This window comes from Pseudopodoces humilis, chromosome 8 (genome assembly GCF_049639895.1).
Source record: "Pseudopodoces humilis isolate 2021_Gansu_Grassland_sample_001 chromosome 8, ASM4963989v1, whole genome shotgun sequence".
NCBI lineage: Eukaryota > Metazoa > Chordata > Aves > Passeriformes > Paridae > Pseudopodoces > Pseudopodoces humilis.
In genome coordinates, this window is record NC_142207.1 from 16,929,839 (window position 1) to 16,945,069 (window position 15,231).

The 15,231-nt window shown below is 35.6% G+C and overlaps 1 protein-coding gene across 4 annotated transcripts in view; it reads right to left on the bottom strand.

The window, feature by feature from the left end:
• Positions 1–15,231, bottom strand: part of KCNH7 (potassium voltage-gated channel subfamily H member 7) — a 204,182-nt gene that overhangs the window by 6,751 nt on the left and 182,200 nt on the right. For 3 of the 4 annotated variants that reach the window (XM_088058811.1, XM_088058813.1, XM_088058812.1), the window contains 2 exons: positions 13,126–13,225; positions 2,657–2,920 (listed from right to left, as the gene is read on the bottom strand). In XM_088058811.1, the coding sequence (XP_087914937.1) occupies positions 2,657–2,920; positions 13,126–13,225 (364 nt within the window). The remainder of the gene's footprint in view (positions 1–2,656; positions 2,921–13,125; positions 13,226–15,231) is intronic. The other variant, XM_005519743.3, reaches the window with a different exon arrangement.

Sequence of the window (15,231 nt, forward strand, 5' to 3'; positions counted from 1 at the left end):
CTTTGGTTAGCAGGTGGTAGAAGGTTTCCTGGAGCTGTAAAGAGTGTTTGAATTTCATGTGACGACCTATAACTGTTTATATGCAGTGGGCAAAAGAAAGAGGAAGGAGATTTCATCTTGGCCACACAGAAACCTGTTCTGCTTCTCAGGAACTGAAGCCAACAGAAAGGAAAAGATAAAGGGTGTCAGAAGCATGTAATTTGGTTTTAGGAAGCACACATGGCACAATTTGCAGTGTCCAAGGAAAAGCTGGAAAGCTCTCAGCAAACTGAATGGAGCATACTATGAAAAATTGAGGGGTAAAGTTTCAAGCTATGAAAATTTAAAAAGTTTAAGTGTAATGGATTTTATAAATCAGTAGACTTATAAGCTGTGAATTTCAGAAGCATTTCACTGTTTTTTAATGTCCTGTAAAAACATGGATGTTGTAAAAAAAACCAAAAACTGGTTATTTTTCACAATAAGTCATTCATTAAAATCACAGATCTTCAATGCCATGGATTGTCCCAGGGAAATTACTGCTGGTTTTGTCCCAGAATACATATTTGGAGACTATTGTACTAGATGCTTAATTTGTGACAGAGCAAATGATTTGGCACTGAAAAGAGAAAGTAAGTTCACACACCGTAAATAAGTTAATACTCTATAAAATATGGTGTTTTACTCATCTAAGTGTCTTTTCAGGTATTCCGTATTCCTTAGTAACCCCAGAAAAGCCCATCAGCAGCTACAGCTTTATAACCAGCTCTGGTCTTCCAAGGCTTGCAGAATCTTAGACCGAATACTAAGTCAATGAATGTATAACTAGTTTCACCAGAACAACTGAAGAATCAGTCTTTTAGGCCAAATAATGACCAACTGAAAATAACATTTTTCCTTTATATATAGTTAACAGCTACAGAAAATTTCTCAGATCTTCACAAAAGAGCCATATGTTTAAAAGTTAAAAGCTGCATTCTAGAATTATGAAAGAGATGTTCATAGTGTTTCTGTCAAATTATACAGTGCATTATTAATAGTCTTTCCATTCATTGAAGTAATGACCAAAACTTAAAACAAAATATAATTAAATATGTATCAGTCACAGCGGTAATGAATTGGAGTAGCTTTATACAAGTGCATTTTATCCAAGATTTATAAGGTACCATAATATATGAGGATACATAAAAAAAAAGGTTTTTCCCAAGTTCATTATGTTTGTAACTACTCTTATACCAGAAGTATAAGACCTCTAATACCAGAAGTAAGAATTTAGTTTAAAACATATATCAGAAAAAGCTAACCTTATGACCTTGAAGGTTTTATAAATGTTTATAAATATTGCAAGAAAGCTCATTACCTTGCCTAACATTGCTAGAAATGCTAAATTACAAAGTGGGGAAAAGAGTGTGGTCTTAATCAAATATATAACCTTTAGATATGCTAAATTTAGCTCAAATAAAATCTGCAATAGGTTGCCTTGGAAAATGTTGCTATAGCTGCAAGGACACATTTCTGGCTATTGGTAGGGGAAAGGAAACTTTTCCAACTGCAGAATGTGAGCAGCAAGTTTATGTGGTTTGGATTTATAGGGCCTTAACTTGAAGAGACCAGACTTCACATATTAATAACTCTGAGATGTTAAAATCATTGTTTGGTCTGATTAATCATTAAGTTTATTTAAAATGATAACCTAAAAGCCTAAAGTTTATTGAATGATGGTTAAATGGTTAAATTGTCTCAATGGAAACTGCTGAGGAAAACAGCATTAAACAATAAACATGTAATTCTTCCCTTCAGACTGAAAGAATTACAAATGAACTTGCAGTGATATTTAAATTGTATATTAATACAGGGTTTTTCATTAATTTCCTTTCACATCACCGAGAAAATTAATATTTAAGTACACTAGATGTAATTTTAATTATGTGATTTAACTTTATGTAAAAGTATCTGAGATTACTTAATAGTTCCTGATCATTTATCATATACAAAAGCTCAAATCTTTATTCTTGTGTGTTACTTATGGAAGTCATGATTTTTTTCCTGTGTGATGTAATGACACTCCTTTAACCAACAGGTGCAGCAAGACAGGAAAGCATTCTTTCAAGTTATTAGGATTTTTTTTTCACTTAATTTTTGTTGTGACTTGTCAATGCAGTGGATAAAATTAAACGTCTGAAAACATATTATTGGTTCATGTGCAACTTCCACTAGATTTAGCTAGTCTGGCTCCCATTATCTATAATTTTTTACTGTCCAACTCTGGCACATCAAATACCCTTTGGGAAATACTGTACTGCTTTGAGCGCAGTATCTCCTAAATGGAGATAACATCAATGGGCACTCAGCGAAGACAAATACCAGTAGACAATTTGGAAGAGTTTGTTAAAATTATTAGGTAGTTCAATTACAAGATGATTTGTAGTAAAACGTAGAAAGACCTTTTAGAGGTTCTACAAGCCAGTCCCACAGAACTGTAATCCAGTTCCCACTGAATTAAACTATATTAATCCTCTTGAGAAATAATTATTTTTAGATCTAAGATATTTTTTCTTAAGCTTTCCTGAGGAAATATTATGTAAGAAATCAAGAGAGTCATTCAGAAAATTAGTTTTATTAATCAGACTAAAAAGATGTCTGCTCAAACTTTGCTAAATAGAAACAGCTGGATTACCTTTGCAAGAACCGCTTCTTTTGTCAGTAAGTATTTCTTCTGTGTCATGATCCATTTCTTCAAAGTCCATCTCTGTGGTTTTCTCTGTTACAGATGGGTAATCAGCTATCCCAGAGAACAGGGGCTTTTGCTCATCTTCAATGGAGGACACAAAAGATGATGACCCACTTTTTTTCTCCTCAAAATGTTTCTTAATAGATTGATAGTATCTGGTGCTGTCTCCTGAGGGTTCAGGATCACTCTGATCATTCTCTTTGAAGTAATCTATGAAAGAGAAATAATTGTATACAAAAATAAGCAATTCTTGAAAGTTTATTGTAGTTTATTATGGTCTGAGGATAGACATGATTCTTATATCAGGTAGGAAGTTCACTGTCTATTAGGAAAAAAATACTTTAAAGCCTTTTTTTGATTTTTTTATCAGAGGAGTTATATATTTCTTTTGTAATTCTGGAAGACATCATTTGTATGTATGTAATAAGGATTCTTAGTCCATAAACTATAACTCATTTTGCAAAACTTGTTTGTATCCAAACAACAAAGGCTTTATTCAACACAACCCTTCTGTGTACTCTTTTCAGTGAGGATGAAATCTGAGGAAATCTTATATTACAAAGTTTACAAAATATGAAATCTTGTCTTCCAATTTCTCTCACTATTGGGCATTTATCACGGTCTTGACAGGCTAACAGTCATGTACGTTTGACTTGGTATCAGAAATACTTGTTTAAGTTTTCTCACATGAAAGCATATTTGTTGATTATTCTTTTCCCATAAGAGGCATTTGTATTAATCAACCACTCATCTCCAGTATTTCTGGGTCCACCTAACCAGAGAGTGTATTTGTTGATATTTATTATGAGATTGATACAGTAGAGAGAAACAAAAGGAGGGAGTTCCTAGTCTGATTTATGGGATCACCTCAAAACAACTTTGCAAGTAGCTCAAATTCATTAGCCTTTAGAACTGCAATTCTCTGAACATCCAATCTTTCGAATAACAAAAGTAAACAACATTCTGTGATATCTATGGTAGCAGTGTATAAGTCAAGTTGAAAATGAATCTTTCATTATTCATATTCAAGGTCTGTAGTGAGCAGCAGCAGATTTAGTCCTCTTAAGAAATGACAAGTAAGCCTAGATTTAAAGCAGATATCTTTAAAAACATATTGTAAAAATTAAATAGGATTTAAACCCTACAATGACTATTTATTAATACAAGAAGGTTTAATCTCTTTTCAGCATAAACCTGAAGCTAACTTCCAACTCAGTATTTGGTTTTACCTATTTTTAACTGAAATGTCAAGATAATTTCAGTTCTGCTATTTATTTAAAACACATTTTAGCAGGGTAGTCTCAACATCATATAAATACTGTAACTAGTTTGCATTAACTTCCTAGGGAGACAGCATGATTTCCCATCTGCTTTGTGCTAATTACTAATCAACATAGTTCTGGAATGTCTGTAGTCTTTATAGCCTACAGCAGTGGCTAATCCAACATTCTGTATATTCCCTAGGTTTCTTCTCTCTTTTCTGATCACAATAAGGAAATGAAACTGTGGCTTCTTCTAATTGTCTTTGCACATAAAAAGAATGCAATATCTGTAAAGAACGCCCTTCAAGGGTCCAGAAATCTGTGAACAGTGAGGGCAGGTAACGGTGAAGAAAATAAACCAAATAAAAAAGCAAAATAAACCAAATAGCCAAGTAGGTGTTCTGTACCTGTACCCTTTAGAGTCTCCAAGGGCAATTAACACAACCCCAAACTGAGGTGATGTTAATGGGCTTTTGTTAAGCAGGACTGCTGTCTCTAAGTGATACTGGTGATGCACAGTCGCTGCAAAATTGTCAAAACAACTGCAAATGAACTGGCATTGTAAAGCTCTTGGGACATTCTCAGGCTCAAGACACAAGAGCCATGTTCTTGGCAATTCCATCTCCAAAACAAAAAAAAACCAAAAGAAAGCTTCATAAGAAAATTTTATTAGTCTCCCATGGCATTTCTTGTGGGAATATATTGAAAACATAGTCATGCTACAGAAAATTGTCTTAATTACTTAGTGTTTGACTGATTTCAACCTGTGAAAAAGGCCTTCTAATGGAAGCTTGGAATTACCAATTTTTAGGGTAATTTTATATGTTCATGGGATTTTGTGCACTAACGGCAGCTGTAATGAGCACCCTGTGGAATACAAATCAAGCAGTGGAATAATTTTAAGAAGGGGTCATTGAGACTCTAGTGAAAAAAATTGTTTAGCAGCTGAACTATAGCAGACTGTCTTATCTTTTATATTAATAAAATACTAAAATATTTAGAAACAGGAATCCAGATTCTGCTAACAATTACTCTGCTGTAAAACCAGGGTAATTTGGTTGATATCCCTGCATCTAGTCTCCACCTATATCAGAACAACAGAACACATTATTTTCCAAATACTGTCCAAGTATTATGAACTCACTAGCATGAGAAGGAAGGCAGAATTCTGTTGAATGTAGGCTTGTGCCTATTGAAATAAAGGGGGATTTGTTCATCAGCTGATCTATTTCAAAATGGACATCTTTGGCTTTACTGCCATTGCTTTGGTTTCTAGGCATTTGGCTATACTCAGAAAGTCAAAAGTTGCTTTCCTTTTAAAAGGCTCCTATTTAATGCTAAAGAATCTTTTTTCTGGAGGATAATCTTGTCATACTTTGCACCTAGAGTATGAATTAAAATAGAAATGGCTCCATTTTATTGACTCTTCAGGACCTGATAATGTTGCAAGCTCTGTACCTCTGCTCAACACCTTAGCAGTGCCTCTGCAGCTCAGTGGAAAATAAGTTACAGATAATAGGTAGGACTTCTTTCAGAATGTGAATTTCTCCAATTTCTCCTTCCTTTTGTAAGGAAATTCAGTCATTGGTGTGGAATGGATTTTCCAGAAGTGAAGACTTTTCTATCTGTGTATGTATGGATACATTCACTTTCTGCCACACAGAAAAGTGTTTTAAAAGTTTTATTTATCCCTTTCTGTTCTTCTTGTAAACCTAATCATTAAACCCCACCTTCCCCTTCTCCCCCCACAGCAGTTCTAGTGTTTTCTCTTTCCTTTTCCAGTAAGAGAAATTTCATTTTCTGATTCTGAAACAGCTAGGAACTGTTTTACTGACGATGATTATTTTCGTAACTTCCTGCATTACTAAAATGTACAAACATCATTTACACTCTTTATGGGACTGTTTAAGCCTGTTATGTGTTTTGGATGCCTGCCAAGTCTACAGGTAATCTCCTTCAACATTTGCTGTCTAGAAACTCCAAAATCTTCAAAGCAATTATCAGAAGGTTTGTGTCCTGTTTTTCACACATCCAAGGACAAAGGAAGGAAAGAAATGTGGTTGTCACAAGTCTGGGTCATAGAACTATGACAGTGACTCACAGAAATGCTAGCATTAAAATCCTACTTCAGGTTACCAGTGGTCAGGTTTCTTTTGGTCTGCAGTATTGAAATTTTGCATTACTCAAGTAGTTTCTGTTGTTTCAGAAAGTACTGTAACTTACCCTGAATCCACTTAAATAAAACTAAGACATTTATGAACCTTGAATTTTAGTGCTTAAGCTCTTGTCTCAGAATCAACATGGCCTTGGAGTTCTGACATGTTGTGACATTTGGATTTTTGTCAAAGCCAGCCTTAACTCATGTTCTGACAAGGAGTAAGTTGCAGGAGAGGTCATCTGTTCTAAAAGACAACCACTTGAACAAAGCATTCTACCACTGTTTAAATTTCAACAGAAATTTGTCTGTTCAATTGGTTCTGATCCTCTTAGGTCATGACTGGTGATCAGATAAACTGAGAACTGTTGCCTTCATAAACATTTTTGAGTGCCTGTTGAAAGCATAGCCTGCTCCAACATCTACATATGACTAATGCATCCCTGAGAACAAAATAATAAGGGAAAAAAAGAAAAAAAAATAAGTAAAACCGTAAGTCCTTATAAATAATAGTTTTAAGTAGCAAGAAAGCAGAAACTGCTACCACTAGAAGCGTTTCTTGCTCCTTGGTGAAGCATAATTGGTGAATATAGCATGGTTCAAATTTACAAAATGTCTAATTACCTACTTTTTTTGACAGGTCATAATGAAAACTGTATGGAAAAAGCACAAATTTAGTGTACAAGAAAAAAGACAAATAGTTTGAAAGCTTTGCACAGGGTCTATTGGATAACCTGAGAAACTCAGATCTAAATATTTTCCAAATTATCCCATCTGGAAAAATATAAATTAGTATGATCAAGAGAAGTCATTGGTCCTAAAGCTCTGAAAACAAACTGAACTGTTAAAATCTGCAGTGCACTTTATATAGCAAGGGTCCCCTTTACAGGAAAACCATTTGTATATCACACATTATTATGTACTTCGTACAATGAAACAATAAACATAAAGGTCATCTTTCACACACACTTTATTTTCTTTTGTAATCCAAATAATCACATAGTATTCTGATGGATAGCTGCACTGCAATTCAGTTTTAGAAGTGGAAAGGTATGTTTGCAACTTTTTACTTATAATCAGAGCTAGAGGTAAAGCACACAGTGCCTATTCAGTGATACAGATATTTCTTCAAATTTGAGAACCACAGGATTATACAGTTTAGAAATTTAAGAAAGCAAAGTAATGAACCCTGAAGCCATCACATATTTATTAAAAATTTAATTTATTAAGAGCACCAGATTTTTGTGATAAGATTAGAATTCACTACATGACTACAATTTCTCCTTCTGTGAACATCATATTATAGTTAGGCCCTCATACAGCATAATATCCAGCAGAACTAAAGTGAAACAAAGAACAACTGAGAATAGGTAGTTTCTATCAGAGATTTTTTTCCTTAAAAATAATATTTTGAAACACATGCAGTTATATCAAAGCTTGGCCATTTTCATAACATGGCAGAAACAAGAAGTCTTAAAGATGCACATGCATTTCCTGAGATAACCAGTAGAAAGAATTTGTCTGAAGTTCCACCAGGCACTTGAATTTGTATATCTAGAAGTCCTGCTTCAGCACCTTCCATTACATGTCTGTAGACCTAACACACCTCAACATCTGAAACAATGCCAGACTTACCGTGGCTCCTGAAACCTGAGCTGTGGAAGTTCTTGCATTCTTAAGCACATGTTGGTTTTCCTCCTTCCTCAATTCTTCTCATTATGTTTCTCTTCAAATATCCCACCTATCTTTAGGACCCCCTACTTAAAAACGTACTGTCAGATATGTGTGTGGTATTTGACTAACACCAAGTAAAAATGTTGTCTGTCTAGTAACTATGCAGGAAGATCTCTAATCCTAAGAAAAGTAGGTTACTGGAAGTATTTTAGGAAAGCCAAAATATTTTCTCTTTCAATAGTAAAAAGTTTTAAGTTTTTTTCTGTGATTTTTTTTAATGATGGCAGATTTGTTTAATTCCAATTTTATTCATAATTTTGGAGGTTCTAAGTCTACTATGGGTAGATATGATAGATAACACTAGATATAAATATAGATATAAACTAATGAGATTGTTATAGAATTTCTGACAATTTTGCTGAAAAGTTCCAGTAGATTCAACAGTGATGGTGGAGGAGATGGACTGTACTGCAGAGTTTGAATTACTGCTCTATATCAGTGCATCTTGTGAGAGTTTGGTAAGTTAATGTGTCCTTTGCTGTGTGTATTTGAGCTATGAAAGTTTGGGTGATTTTGGAAATAGGGAATAGCAGAAGATACGGAAACCTCCCACCATCATGATGGACTGAAGTCCTTATGGTTTTTTCCATAAGGATCCATGTCCCCATTTTTAAAAGGGCTTGGAAATGAGCTAGTTTTTGAATAATTGATTTTGAGATACATTTAAAAAGCCAAGAATTTCAAAGTGTAAGGGAATATGAACTCCTTCATTTATTCTTTTGTTCCATTTTCAGTACAATGAGATGCTAGGGATGAACTGATAGCCTTTTATCTCAATTTTCTTTGTTTTGTCTGTTTTTGTGTCAGCTTTAATGATAATCAGATAATGATGGAAGGACAATTATTAGTTTATATTTAATGGAATAATGCTATACTTAAAAACAATCAGAAACAAAGAATTATAGCAATGCACCTCAATGGATTCAGGGCATAGATCAAAACACTTCTCTTACCAAATTTAGAAATCTCTAATCTTTTACAAGGAATTCAGCTTCCACCATAGTACTATTATTACTATTTTTTTTTTTTTCAAAGGATACCTGTGAATATGTGTGACTGCACAAAACATTTCGATCAGATTTGGCCTTTGGGGGCCACCTCTTTGGAGGTACCTCCTGGAAACACGGCTTTTCTGTGCAAGCTCCCAGAGGCTTTTCCTAGGCACGGTGGTAACAGCAGTAACACTAATAGGAGCAGATGGAACACTGCACTGGTGGGGTCTCTGATTACCAGATACTGTTTTGCTGGGGTTTCATGATTAAGGTAAGATTTTTGGGGACATGAGGTCTTGTTTCCAGCCATATGTTGCCTGCCAACACATTAGTTGCTTCCTGGCCGTTTAATCACCTAACACTCTGGTGGAATATTAGAAACTCTTTTCTAATTAAGCCCAAGCCAACTTCATCAGCAAAATACTAGCAGTTTAACACAGTTAGGTAAGAGCTTCAATTTTTCTCCACATTCTTACCTGAGTTTCCTTCTGGGGCCATGGCACAGTGCTTGGGTGAGCATCTATTCATAAAGTAAGCATTTAGATAAGTAAGCTGGGGGAGGGGACAAGAATGGAAAAGAACAGGACAGAGGGTGTTTCCCCATTCTCTTAGTACTGCTCCAATTTATAATTTCAGGCAGGAGAATCAGTTCCTGAAACATTTCCTTGTCTTCTATATCTAAATCAAGAGCCATGGCCTCTAGATACTTTGTGTAATAAAGCTGTGATAATATGGCTTGGCTTTGTAGCCTGAAAGAGGGCTACACACAACGCACACTTAAGGAAATTACATTAATCAAAATGCAGTTAGACATTTATTAAAACCCTGGCTTTTGTGCTTACTTTGAGATTTGACCAGTAGACACATTTTGAAAAGTCTGATCAGGAAACATAACTTTTCAACTAAAAATTAAGCAATGTATCAGTTTACTAGTTAATAATATTTTAAGAAGAAAGCACTGCAAAATGTATTTTATATTCCCCTTGACTGTCACAGTCTGTGTTGATGTGGGCAAGTGAAAGCCTCAGGGTAACAAGAGTCTGTGAGAACTTTGTTTAGTGACCACTGAAAATCCCATCCATGGAACTAAATTTTTCTTGTTGTAAGTTTCCTGGGCTGGCTGTCACTAGAAAAGTCCCAAGAAGGTTAAGATTTTAGAGCCAATATTAACAAAAAGTTTAAAAAGTTGCTAGCAAAAGTGATAATGCTTGAACTCCAGAACAGTCTTTTCAAAGCCCCAAGGTTTCAGACTTTCAGTGAAACTCTTTACACTGTGCATTTTTCACTCATATATTGGATTTTATATTGATGTAAACAACTCTAGAAATGCCCTATTCAGCACGGGATAATAGAATTGCAATCAGAACTAACAGAGAAAAATAAAGTTCTTGCCTAAATGTATTTTCCTTGAAATTAGCTAACTCACACAGAACTGTCAGAAGTAAATGAGAAATGTGCAAGAAAGAATTGTATTCTGCGCTGCTAAAAATGACAACTGAGTATAGATGGAGCAGCTCATTGTCTCAAAATTTTCAGCAGGACACTAACTAGACAACCTAGCTGAGAGCTTTGTTTGGAACTGCCAGGCAGGAATGCTGCTAATTTTAAGCAGTCTCAGAGAGTTTCTTGGCTGACTGTCAAGCATCTATGGCAACTGGCTAAGTTTGCACCTGCACCTGTGCAAGAAGTACCATCATTATTCAGAGAGACATGCAGTGAGTTTCTTTATGGTGGGAGCAAGTATAGGCTGCTACGTAATGTGTGCATTAATTTTTGCAGGGGATGTCTTCTGATGTTGCAACTGATTCTAGAAGCCAGGGAACAAGCTGATCCCTCAAATAGTCTTGTAGCCTCTAAAATCAAACTATGACAGAGTCCTTATTAGCCTAACTAGTTAAGATCAGTTTTTGTTGACACAGGACAGAAATGGTGGAATAATGTATATGTGGAGTGATAAAGTCTTGTGTGGAATTGAGAACCAGGGGTACTAACTGCAGATGCATAAAAGAGATCTGTGTTGATTTTGTTTAACCCCTGATATAACTCGTGCAGGAAGAGTTACCATGGCAACAAGGTCCAAATCAGGCTAGCATGAACTAAAGGCTGAGATAACGCAATCCCATTTTTAGCACTCCAAAATAGAGGAAACATGATGATCACACTAAAGATGGAAAAAGGAAAATTTCAAGCTGCATAATATGCTAGTAGGTCAACAGCTGAAAGTAAAGAATGCCAGCCAGAAGAGCATTTACTAAGCATGCCTGCAATAATTTCAAAATAAAATATCAAAATATAACAGTGAGAATTCTGGGAGTCTCTATCTTTTTCAAACTGTAGTTCTGAAATCAAAATATGATTTTTGATTTTCATACAACACATATTTTTTCTTCTGGCATAGTGTGGCCAGAAATGCATTTTCCAGCTGTTTGTTCAGAAACTCTGTCTTTCCTCCTCCAGTTCTGAAAAACTCTGCAGGATCATGCCTAAATATTTGTCATTATAGGCTGACTGTGCTAGATCAAAATAAGATGCCACTCCCTGCTACATACAAAGGGTTGAAATCAATAGAACATTTCTTTACAAACCAGCAGTACCTCTAGTACTCTACAGCCTCACAGAGGATCTGGGAAGGGCCACAGAAAAGTAACACTGATGATCTATGACTATGAGGTGTCTGCTGTGCCCATGGGAACATGTAGAAAATCTGAAAAGAGACCAGAGAGGGGCAGTAAGCCACTGGGCCAAAGGTGAACTCACTACTTGGCAAAGGACTCCTACTTGTTTTATCTTCTCCTCAGATGGACTTCCAATCTACCTCACTTCTGCTAACCCAGATAGTACCAGGTGCTGTACTATCATTGTCAGGACTAAGGAGCTTGCCTCTAAGACTAAGACTAAGGAGTCTTCCCTCTTCTTCCCCAGTGGTGAGAGTATTTTTTTCAGAGACAAAAATGTGGGAAATCATATTCTTTCAAAAGTAATGCAAATAAATGTTTCAAAGAGGATGTTCAGTGTAATTGACTAGGCAAGGACCATAAAAGCCTAGGGGTCTTGTAACCTCACTGACAACCTGAGTAGCCTATTTGTAATTCTACAGCAGGCACAACATAAAAGATCACTTCCATCTTGTCTAGGTAGCAGCATATGTTTTCTCATAAGAAATGTGAAGGTTAGTCAGGCAAAGTATCTCTGTCAACAGATTCTTTGTGAAGAGCAGATTGAATATTTCATGGGGACATTTTCCTGACAGATTTGTTGTCACTCTTGGCTTCCTGCCCTAAAGATGCTTCTTTGATCACACAGGAATGTCATTGTTCTGAATAGCCACACTCTGGATTAGAGTCTCTTTGTTGAACATTATACCTGCTATGGGTATTTAAACTGTTCTCATTTATTATCAGCTACTCTGCTACTCTATAAATTGGTATTACGCTGCATTTAGGACTGAGGCTTAACTGTGGGGTGTGAAAGAGAAGCGTAACAGAAACAGTCATTTGTCAGACAAAGCATTCAACCATAAAAGTGTAATGGTATTCAAGGAATTGTGATTTTCCTGCATGAAAATCCTGTGAGTATCAGCTTAGCTGTCTTCATGACTGTTGCTGTCTGACCAGAGCTGCTGTCTACAGTTCCTGGTATTTCGCAGTACTGAATAGTGGTGAAAAAGTTGAATGTTTCACTGAATTTTCCTCCATTTAGTTTACTTCCCAAAGCCACTAATGCGAATGTAAGCACATAAAATACTACCTAAACTTTTGCTAGAACAACCTTTTACACATTACCATTTGGATTAAAATCAGACAATGGTGAATCTACAATGTCCTGAAATATTTTAAATTTTAAATTTTTAAATATTTCGATTCCAGGGAGAAACAATACCTAGCAGCAAGTTCAACAAAGCACTTTGCTGAGGAGATAAAATAATCCACAGACTAGGTTGTCCACACAGTTTAAAACACGGTGTCTCAGAAAACAGATATTAAGAGATAATGTACATATCTATATGCATGTCTCAAAGGCAGTAAGGTAGCTTAATGTTAGAACAGCCCTTCACAGATGGATGTGAAGTCATGGAAGGGTGAAATGTATATCTTCTAGTTATACATAAGCATATGGGGATTAATACACAGAGTAGTTTTGCTGCCCACCTGGATTCTCAAGGGTTGCTCAAGTAACAGCCAACATGGGACCCTAATGTACCCAGTGTTACCAAGTGAAATACCAATGAATAATGAGGTGGTGCTGTCTAATGTAAGAAATGAAGTTAATTACCTTTCTCTATTTCACTTTGGAAAGACAATTTCCGTCTTCGTAGTTTGCAGTTATCTCCATCCGTATCATTGGTAGTTTGTGATCTTATTACAAGGTCAGACTTGATTAATGAAATATGAAACAAAATGACAGATTAGTCCCATCTAAAGAGGGCAGATTTGCAATAGGTGATTGACCGTTAATCATGTTCAAGCTTTAAAAAAGGCAATATTAAAGTCAGTCTGCATCAACCTCTTCATCACCTGCTAATGAATGGAATTGCCCAAGGCTAACATTAAAAAAGTTTATGCAAATTGAGCAAAACCAACACTGTCATCACCTAATGGTGAAATAAAATTATCCTGATAATAAGTTTACATTGAAATTTATGTGTTCATATGTTATCGGCTTCCCTGAACTTGCACAGATCTGGTTTATGTAACATTAGAGAAATTAATGAAAAAAACTAAATAACCTCTATCAGAGAATGTAAACTATTTCAAGTGGTAATTGATTGCAATTATATTTATATTTAACTGATGGTAATGATTATAAAGGTTACAGTTTGCCATGATTATAAAGGTTATATTTTACAATAAATATAAGCCTGACAAGCATCAGGCACTTTACTTCTCATTATTTTATCTTCCTAGACCCTCCCTTCCTCTTTATCATATTTAGATCATTCAGATACTTATTTTTGTACCAGAACACAATGTTGTTTTTTTCTATCCATTTTAAGAAGATTGCAGTGATTTTTTTCCCAGTTGGTAAAAGATGCATTTAACTCTTATTTTTTCTACTTTAAGAAATCTACAAATTAACAAATATAACACCAGATTTGCTCTTTGTGGCAAACCCATGGCATTGGCTTCAGCCTACTTCCCTTTCCTGTGCTAGCGAAGTTCCCCATACCCCACAAGTAAAGCAGATTTGCATGTGGGCAAAGGGCAGAGGGGAGCTGGGAAGTGTTTACATCTTTCTCTATTCCCTTCACTGTAAACTTGGCAAGTAATGTGCTTCAGTGGTGGCCCACTGGTAGAATAACTGCAGGAAGAAAAAGGTACTTTTACACTAATAAGAGGAGGAGGAGAAGTTGAGGCAGAAGCACCTGGTGTTCTGACAACAAATTTAGATCTGAGTGATTTGAAAATGAGAATGTGCTCAATGCTTCTTTTGGGGGATGATTTTCTGGATTACAATAGACAGTGGACAGTGGAATTGCTAGAGAAACACTGTGATTTTGCAAGCTCAGAAGCATGGCTGAGCCCCTCCTGCCTTCCTTCTCTCTGATCTAAGGAAAAAATAATGATAGAACATGGATGACAATGTAATTGCAAGAAATAATTGCTCAGACTTAAATCATTAATGTGAAATTATACTCAAGAAATTTTTCATATATATGGACATTCAGTTTTAACTTAAATTTATCACTAGACTATACATTCATTGTGTTGTATTTTACATGTAATTAATAATTATGACCTTTTCAATACATGCAAAGGCATGATTGAAAAAAAATATAATTGGTCTTTTATTTTCAGAATGATATTTGATTAAAAAAGGCTCATAATAGAAAAAAGTGACATTACTTTTTAGAAGTTGTATTTGTTATAATTTTTTTAAGAAATAAAGATCCACATGTGATTAGCAAAGATGTCCCTATGATTTACAGCCCAAAACTTGGTGTTCCTTTTCTCTTTTTTTCTTAAAAGTCCTTTGAGGCCAAATTATGGTAGTTCTTCTCACTGAACCTCTGTCTTTCTTTAAGGAAGCCAGAAAATGGCATTATCTCAGAAATAATGAAATGTAAACCAGACATCCTGTGGGCAGTGTAGTCCCTGCCTGGTGGCCAGGCCTGGGGTACCTGCAATCTTCTGGGGAAGCCTTTAGCCTCAGCAGCATGAGCTAGGCAAGAGAATTTCACCACTCCTCTGGTCAAATGTCCACTTTCTTTCCCAAGTCAGACTAACCCTGTCAGTCTGAAATAAGGAAACACTGGTAACAACTTGACTCTCCTGAAGATGTAATTTGTGCAAAAGGGGACTCTCAGGGTAATCACTGTGGGAAAAAGAGACCAAGAAATGCCTGCAAATCTGAAGACTGAGTGAAAGTTGAGAAGTCCCT